This window comes from Macadamia integrifolia, unplaced genomic scaffold (assembly GCF_013358625.1).
Source record: "Macadamia integrifolia cultivar HAES 741 unplaced genomic scaffold, SCU_Mint_v3 scaffold2860, whole genome shotgun sequence".
Classification (NCBI taxonomy): Eukaryota; Viridiplantae; Streptophyta; class Magnoliopsida; order Proteales; family Proteaceae; genus Macadamia; species Macadamia integrifolia.
In genome coordinates, this window is record NW_024869013.1 from 28421 (window position 1) to 37538 (window position 9118).

The window sequence follows — 9118 nt, forward strand, 5'->3', positions numbered from 1 at the left end:
TTTGTTCTCAAAAACATAAAAATTCTCCATTGCAATGAAATCCTCTGCAACCACTCTGTCCAAGCATGATTTCAAAAATTGGAATCGGATCGGTTGATTTGGCCGATTCTAATCCATTTATGGGAGATTCTGAAAGATTCCAGCTTATCAGATCGGAATCTCTCTTCTTTTGATTCTGATTTTATGAGAATTCAAACTAATTTTGATCCAGTTCAGATTCAAATTCTAATTTTTAAAATCTTGATCAGGGTACAGCTTTGGCTGTTTGATGGATCACTGACCAACAAGGTTGCTTACCCATTAAGATCTAAGAACTTACAGATGAGATAAATGGCCAAGGATGGTCTAATCATGCTGGCAAAGTGAAGGTGGGACATGGGGGAATTGAATGGTGTGTCCTAATACTGTGCATGAGAGAACCAGTGGCAAATTTTGATCTCTCCATACCCCCTTCTTGTCGCCTTGCTTCATTCAATAGACCCACATTATCACTAGCTTCTGCAGCCACGGTTGGATTTGCAACTTCTTCAGATAATGAAAATAATAAATGAGAGGCTATGCTGTACACCGCTAAGAGTCATTAATAACCATTCTGGGTTGTTACGATTTTGTTTAGATTCAAAGTTACAAAAAAATCAAATTTTTTTAGAACATTGCAATGGCATCAATCCTGCAAATTTCTCTGAAACTATTCAATGCTACTCTATTACTGCCGATAAGAGTCTTTATCTCCATTTCTCTCGAGTCTCCCTGAAAAGCCTAGTTCTTTTCATGTAAGTAGTCTGTGACTCTGTTTTCTCTATACATTAATGCCACAGAACAGGGCTTTTGAAATTGGTCTGAGTGTTTCCAAGAACCAAAGATTCCCTTTTTCTTGAATTTCCATATCTCCTTTTTTTATTAGCCAGCTTCCGTGGTTTCTGGTTCTAAGCTCCTTTTCTGGCTTTCTTCCTTTCTTCTTTCTGAGAATCTCATTGGGGAGTGGGGAGTGGGGAGAAAATTCCTAAATGCATCCGTGTGCTGGGTGGTTTCTAAAAGGCTTGCAGGCTGCAGCACATGGTCTTGAAAGTATTATATATATAAATCTTGTCTAGGTGTTTCATGAAGATTTTTGAATTGGGTTTTTCTGAAACTACTCTTTCTATTTTCAGAGAGGGAGATGCATTGCAGATATGGAGGGTTTCCCCTCTCTGAAATTAGAAATAATTTATGGGAGACATTGACTTCCTTTGATATCTAGCTTCTTTTGTACAGATCCAATGGTTGGGCTTCAAACTTTAGACGGATTGACAAGAGTGGGGGATGAATAGTGTGACATGCTCTTAGAAGTAGTTCTTGTCAAGAACAGAAAGGAGTTGCCGAGTAGATTTTGAGTATTATGTGAAAGCAGAGAAGACCCAGAACAGTTAGAAGATTAGAAGACGATGCCAACAGTTTGGTTTTCTCTGAAGAGATCACTCCATTGCAAATCAGAGCCTTCAGATGTTCATGATCCAAAAACTAGGGGCCATTTGCGCACCATATTGACAAAAAAGACTGCTAGGTCAGGCTGTTCAAGGTCCATTGCAAACCTAAAAGATGTTATCCATGGGAGTAAGAGACACTCAGAAAAGCCTCCAAGTTGCAGCCCAAGATCTATTGGGAGTAGTGAATTCCTTAACCCAATAACCCATGAAGTGATTCTCAGCAATTCAAGGTGTGAGCTCAAGATAACCGGCTTTGGAGGTCTCAATGAAGGTGGAGGCGGCAATGGTGGTGGTGGCGGCGGCGCTGGTGGTGGCTCAACCTTTGTTGGTACCCTTAGACCAGGGACACCTGGTCCAGGAGGCCACCTTAACATGCACCATTACAACCCTTATTTTACTAGCTCAGCAACCCCTCCAAGGAAGTCTCCAGGTTTTCTCTCTAATAGAGAGGGCTCTGCATTTGGGGTTTCAGCTTTTTCTGGTGGAATTAGTGAAGGTGGCGTCTTTCCTAGGGCTTCTCGTGAGGTAGATTCTCATGGCTCCTCTACTGTGACTTGTCATAGATGTGGGGAGCAGTTCGGGAAGTGGGAATCCTTAGAATCTCATCATCTGTCCAAGCATGCTGGTAAGATTTAGATTCCTCTCCTATTTAATGTTTATTCTTCAGTATTTGCTCCAGTTTCAGCTTCTTCTTCTTTTCTTAGATTCATTCTTGTAAAGTTGTATTGGGTATTGCCATTCCTAAAGCTTTATTTGTGTTTTTGACTGGTTACTAAATCTGAAATTGGTTAAGCAGCTTTCTCTGAGTTCTCTCTTCAATCTTCATCTAAAGTCACCACCCAACTAATCTCCCACCCAATGTTCTTGCAGTTCTATATCATGTACTTCAGACCTGAATCAATATGGGAGTCTTCTCTGAATAAATTGAATTTTCTTCCTACATTGTATATGTTAGGGAACACATAATGATCCCATTTACAATGTTACCGTTTAATCTGATCGAAAAATATATTTTCCCCTCTGAAACTTTTGTAACTTGTTTGTTTCCTTGCTGGTGAATCTTATCGTCGGTACCTGATTCCCCTTTATTATTGTCAAATTTTCTGAAACTTCGGGAAATCTCATTCTTCTTTGGTATCCAAAAGCATCCATTTAGATCTTTCAGTCATAGGCCTTCAATTTATTATCATTCCCATTGAAGTATAGAAATCGGAAGTTCACTCATTATGGTCATTTCTTCTTGATGTTCAAGTCTGCTGTAGCTCATGTACTTAATTTGAGTTGCTACTCCATTTGAGTGCAGAGGTTCTGTTTCATCTAGTCTTCATCTGCATTCAGTGCTTTAATTTTCAAATTGAAGTTTATCTTGTTCATTGTACTTCATGGTAGCTTTGTAAGTGACACTTCTTTCTTTTGCACAGTTACTGAACTTGTTGAAGGAGACTCATCCAGAAAGATTGTGGAGATAATTTGCCGCGCAAGCTTGTTAAAGTCTGAGAACAACTGTGGGAGGATTGAGAGGGTTTTGAAGGTCCATAACATGCAGAAAACCCTAGGTCGGTTTGAAGAATACAGGGAGATGGTGAAAATCAAAGCCAGCAAACTCCCCAAGAAGCACCCACGTTGCCTGGCTGATGGGAATGAGCTTTTGAGATTCTATGGCACAACTGTGGCATGCTCTCTTGGAGTGAATGGCTCCTCCAACCTTTGTGTTTCTGAGAAATGCAGTGTGTGTTGGATTATAAGACATGGATTCTCCACAAATAAAGAGCTAAAGGGAGGCATTGGTGTTTTCACAACTTCAACAAGTAGAAGAGCCTTTGAATGTATTGAACTCTATGAAGAACATCCCTCCTCGGTGAGGAAGGCTTTAATAGTCTGCAGAGTGATTGCAGGAAGGGTGCATAAGCCTTTGGAGAACATCCAAGAACTAGCAGGCCAAACAGGGTTTGACTCATTAGCCGGGAAAGTGGGTCTTTATTCAAATATTGAAGAGCTTTATTTACTCAATCCCAGAGCTCTCCTCCCTTGCTTTGTGGTAATCTGCAAATCCTGAAAGGGAATAGAAAATTTGTGACAGTCCTATGTCTTCATTACCACCCTGTTACGTATTTTGATCTTATGGTGCTTCAATTATCTGTGCAGTCTTTTTGTAATGCCTTCTTTCAAAGATGTCAATTCTTTCTTCATTACCACATCAATTTCATGGTTATTTTTCTGTAGATAAATATTTGTGCTATTCATCTACATTGAGTTCTATGATATATATCCCACATGGGAAGGAGGGTAGGCTCAGATCTAGTCAAAAGTGAAAGCAGGAAAAGAGGCATTAGGAGAGTTACTTAGACTAGAACTAATGGGGAAAGTCATGTAGGATCTCCTTGATTAAGGGGAGACCAATAATTTAAGATAATAGGATTTAAGCATGTACATGTTCTTCTCTGCAGACAAGAAAACAAATTTAAGTCACCTGCATTGCCAAATATGAAGTAGACATGTGGTCCTGGTTGTTTTATATTTAGACAAAGGTGAGTCCGAAATGGGACAGGTGCTAGGATTGAATGCCATATGACCCTGGATAGGAAGATTAAATATTCTCTTCTAGTCTATACCTATCCTGGTTTGAATTTTTGTGTTGTAATTGTTGTCTTACTTAACTCTAAGGTACCAGAGGAGTCTTTAGTAGAGCCAAGAAATACATTAAAGATAATGTTAGGTCACTCTCTCTCTCTCTCTCTCTCTCTCTGTGACTTCATTGGTCCCTAGGAAGGAATTTTCACATCACAGTTTCTGTAAATACATCGGTTTTGTTTTTTTAAGTTAATTCATAAATATTTGGATGGGGACAGGGGAAGAGATGAAACTGAAAGCAACAATATGAAAATGTTGCAACAGAATTGTAGGTTGTTCACATGGGTGCATTTTATGTGGACCTCTTATTTTCTTGTTTGAATATAAGAAGCAAGTTGTCCTGAGAGAGGGGCTCAAAAATGGAATTACAGTGGTCCTGGGGCTCCAGCTTTGTAACAAAATGAACCTCATCACTCTATTAAATTTAACATCACCATTGAAGCTGAATCTTATGAAAGCCTCACTAATTTATTCCATCCATAATCTTTAAAAACTTAATGATAGAAGGTTTTTTATACTGTGACTGTTTCAAGAACTTGTCATGCAGGTGGTATGATTCAGTGGAGTGAAGTGAAAATTAGAACAACTAGGATGACTTGCATTGAAACCCATGTTGCTTGTGAGTTTTGGTATAAAGTGCCGATGCTGTGAGGCGAGCTTACCGGAATCAGTGAATCTGGTTGCCAGATTCAGGCCATTGGGTTGTTGTTATGCATGTTCTCTTGGCTCTACCCTTACTTGACTGAATACAACATGGGATCTAGGATCCATTAGCTGTTTGCTTCACAGTGATCTGGATTATTAGGTGAATTTATACTAGCTGCTTCATTGATCAATTGAACTACCCATAATGAATTGACAGCAAGTGGTCCTTGAGCTTGCAACAGAGACAAAACTTAGTTGAAAGCTTTACGTAGGTTGGCCAACCTGTGCTATCCGCTGGGGGGGGGGGGGGGGATGTTGACCCTAACCTTATCTTGCAATTTTTTTTGCGGGGTGTGGGTGGGTGCTAATGGTGAGCGAAAAATACAAACCGGAGAACACAGAAACAAGAGTGATTTGAGTTTCCACCTTTCGTGGTAGCACATGCAATGGAGCCGTTGACAATCAAGTGAAATCCAATTCATGAAATAATTTGATCTATGGACAGCATCATTGTGGTAAAGGTCCTAATGCCAGAGGAATCATTACTGGGCATAGAGGGGAGGTCATAAGTGTCTATACCGTAAAATCGATTTTTGTTGCAAAAATAAAAGCTTTAATACCACTCATAAATAGTCCAAGGAGCATAACAAGTGTAAGAACCATCGATCAATTACAAACAAGAACAACAACTATCCACTAATTTCAATTTGTTTTGTTTTGTCAATTACAATACAATATTACCCGATTCAAAAGCATATCAAGAAACCCCTCACACACATAAGAAGTGGGAGAGTTTCTCCCCAAATGGCTTGTATTTTTAAGCAACAAGTTTATATATATGCCCAAATTTTTACTCCTCTCAAGCAATTGTGAGACTAAACACCTTGGCCTTTATGACAAGACTTTTGGCTTTTGCTTATGAGTTTTATTCAAAACTTCCCTCCAACACTATTGAGCTTAAAATCTAAAAGTAAAGTAGAAATAAAAATGTAAAACTTAGACGAGGGGATATGTTACAATATTGAAACTTCCTATTTTATTATATAAAGTAAATACTTATATATAAATACTACAATGGTAAATTACAAATAAAAAGACATAGCCACCAAATAGCAAGTCACACTCTATTCATAAATTCTGAACTCCCTTTTCCTTTGCAAGTTGTGATGTTATTCATTGAAGAATGAACAATGAATCAATTTCCAACTTCATTATCATCTATACTTATCTGTAGGCTGCAATGGAGCTCTGTTTATTGAGGTTCATTTTGACATCTTAAGGACAACCATCATTATAGCCAGGTTGACTTATAAATCCATACTCTACACAACTACTCACACTATGCTGGATTATCTCTTCTAGATTGTGCTTGAATTCAAAACCCAAACTTGTTAACTTCTTGGAAGAAATCTCTGAAGGGATCAAACCATTATCTACCTCACATGACCTGGAGGAAGAAAACAGAGGAAATAACTGATACTGCTATTCATCTTAGCTAAAACTTTCATCTAGTCTAACTTAAAGTTTAGAACTTACCTTGTTATATTTAGCCAAGGACACTCTAGAGCAAGATGATCTACCAACTTGGACATAACACAACTGTGTGCAGAACAAATATATCGTCCTTTCGCCGCAGGTTGCTCCATCAGGAATATGTGGGCATTGCATATATCTTCAATATGAACAACCGAAATCGATCCCAATCTGGAATGGACAGCAGATAATATTGGGTATAGAACAGGGTCACCTGCAGAAGTATATCAATGTAAGGAACCTGGTAACAGAAATTTCATGCATCATTGAACAGAGATGGAAGTGTCAAATGTTTGAGTGAGCACCTGTGATAGGTGACAAGAGAACTTGAACACTAACTGGAACTGTTGAAGTGAAGAATGGACCAGCCACTGTGGGAGGTAATATTGAAACAAGATCAATACCATTTTCATTTGCAAATTTCAATGCTGCTTCCTCTGATTGAAGCTTTGAGAGGACATAGACCTGTAATTTAGAAACTTTGATAAGCTAATATGTCCATTGATTTGGTCTGTTCATGGAAAACAGTGGAAAGGGACAGTAGAATATGCTTACCCATCCACTGGCCTTCATATTCCAGACATGATCAATAGAGCTTTGGCAAGACTCATCCACTGTGGATTTCCATCTTCCAGCATCATCTTTGGCTGTGATAGTACTGATGGAGGAGGTGAAAATGACCCTTTTAACAGATTTTGCTCTTGAGCATGCTTGAAGAAGGTTTAAGGTTCCTTTGATTGCAGGTTTGAGTAATTTCGTTTCAACATAACTCTCTTCAATCATGAACAAACTGTGTAAGCTTAAGCAACCTTCAATTGCAGGGGTGTGTGTTCATGCAAACATAGATGTTGTTTTGGTATGCCAGTATTGCTTGCCGGTGACACCGAAAGCAATGCCGATACATATCGGCCGTATAGGGACCTATTGGGTCGATATGGGATCAAAACATAATTTTTTAAACAAAAGATGGACGTCTATACCGTATCGTCCAATCTGTATCAATTTGGCATTCGTATCAGTCACGACCGATACAAATTAACCGATTCGGCTTATCTGATATTGATACCTAAAACCGTGCATGCCAAAGCCAAACTATGCTATGGGGCAAGGTAATACGCCTCTAGATCCGGCCGGCCAGAAACTTCATGGGTCACTTCAAACCCGGATGAATCAGCTGAGTCGGATCCTAATTCGGTCTGATTTGAATGGACCGATCCTTAATGGATATCTAAGGTTCAGGTTGAGATCAATCCTAATGCTGATTCCGGTTATTTGAACCGTGCTCCATACCCAGCCCAAAGTCATTCCTTAAATGTTTAAACCATTGGGCCCAACATGAGCCCATCCTTCTAAGTATAAACAGCCCAAATCTTGAGGCTAAGACCTAACCCATTATAATTTGGTTTCAACTTTTCCCATATATTTAAAAAAAAAAATATATATATATATATAAATAAAATAAAATAAAATATACATGAATTTGAGGAAACAAATCAAAATTTTATGCTCCTTCATGGATTAATTTTAGGGAGAAAGAACCCTGTATGTCGGGCAATCCCTACGTCCAGACTCATCTGAGGGTAAAAGACTCAACTCTTCTCGTTCGTTGAGTATTTTCACGTCTAACTGCTTTTGGGCATAGAGGGCCTGATCGGGGCGTAGATGGCATGGGTGGGCAGAGTTCCTTTCCCTTTAATTTTGTCAAGCATAAGTTAAATGGAAGAGATAGAACATTACCAATATCCTCGTTGGCTGGCACACCAAACTCCATAGGGGCTGCCACATGATATACACCATGGCAGCCTTGTACAGCTTCATCAAAGCTACCTTCTTCTTGAAAATCAGCTCTGAACACTTTCAATCGCTTACCACCATTCCATGATGACAAGAGAGGAGAAACTTTTTCTGTAATTAGCTAGTTGATTAGAACTTAGAAATTCAGATATGTGTTATCAATTAGAGCTCACCATCAAATGCTAATAAAAGAAAAGCTAATCATTAAAGGGAGAGTGGTCAAATCCTTACAAATCTTCACGGCTACTCATAATTGTCCTATTCAACTCTATATGGAAATTAGGTTTAGGTCATTTCTAACAATTCTAGCCGACTGATTTCAATCCAAATCCAACCAGGTCTTGATTTCAGATTTTTAAACTCTAGTCTAACTTGAGTGGAATGAGTTCTGCATAGCATACGTTTGCATTTCCCTTTGTCTATGTCTCTCTTCCCTCTTGAGAAACTTTTTATGTAATTAGTTGATTGATTAGAACTTAGTAATTCAGATTTGTGTTATCAATTAGAGCTCATCATCAAAAGCTAATAAAAGAAAAACTAATCATTAAAGAGAGGGTGGTCAAATCCTTATAGATCTTCAAGGCTACTCATAATTGTCCTATCCAACTGTATATGGAAATTAGGATTAGGTCATTTTCTAGAGGGTGGTCAAATCCTTACAGATCTTCAAGGCTACTCATAACTGTCCTATCCAACTCTATATGGAAATTAGGATTAGGTCATTTTCTACCAATTCTGAATGGCTGATTTCAATTCAAATCCAACTAGGTCCTGATTCAGGATTTTTAAACTCTAAATCTAACTCGAGTGGAATGAGTTGCATCTCCCTCTACCGATCTCTCTCCTCCCTCTTGTGAAATGACATATATGCTCCCTATTTTGGGAGGAGAAAGATAGACATAGAAGGCGATAACATACACTACACAACCAAACAGGAACTCAGTCTCTTATTATTGTCATTAATTTTTTAGCGAGAGAATGCTACCTTGTTGGCTCCGGTAGCATTCTTTTTCCATTTTTTATTATTATTATTTTTTTTTGGGGGGGGG

At 38.7% G+C, this 9118-nt stretch overlaps 2 protein-coding genes across 3 annotated transcripts in view; one reads left to right on the forward strand and one right to left on the reverse strand.

The window, feature by feature from the left end:
* The first annotated feature begins 475 nt into the window (after positions 1–475).
* On the forward strand, positions 476–3694 carry LOC122067348. 2 transcript variants are annotated; one of them, XM_042631175.1, is made up of 3 exons: positions 476–773; positions 1241–2091; positions 2888–3694. In XM_042631175.1, exons 2-3 carry the CDS (start codon positions 1425–1427, stop codon positions 3520–3522), a joined length of 1302 nt encoding a protein of 433 aa, XP_042487109.1. In that variant the 5' UTR covers positions 476–773; positions 1241–1424; the 3' UTR covers positions 3523–3694. The 2 variants fall into 2 exon arrangements, with proteins under 2 accessions (XP_042487109.1, XP_042487108.1); XM_042631174.1 differs by having other exon boundaries at positions 1255–2091.
* Positions 3695–5753: 2059 nt separating this feature from the next.
* LOC122067352 (dihydroflavonol 4-reductase) overlaps positions 5754–9118 on the reverse strand; it is a 4413-nt gene continuing 1048 nt past the window's right edge. The window contains exons 2-6 of the mRNA XM_042631179.1: positions 8013–8180; positions 6831–7048; positions 6581–6740; positions 6279–6489; positions 5754–6189 (exon numbers count right to left, since the gene is read on the reverse strand). Coding sequence (XP_042487113.1) covers positions 6018–6189; positions 6279–6489; positions 6581–6740; positions 6831–7048; positions 8013–8180 — 929 coding nt within the window. The 3' untranslated portion in view covers positions 5754–6017. The remainder of the gene's footprint in view (positions 6190–6278; positions 6490–6580; positions 6741–6830; positions 7049–8012; positions 8181–9118) is intronic.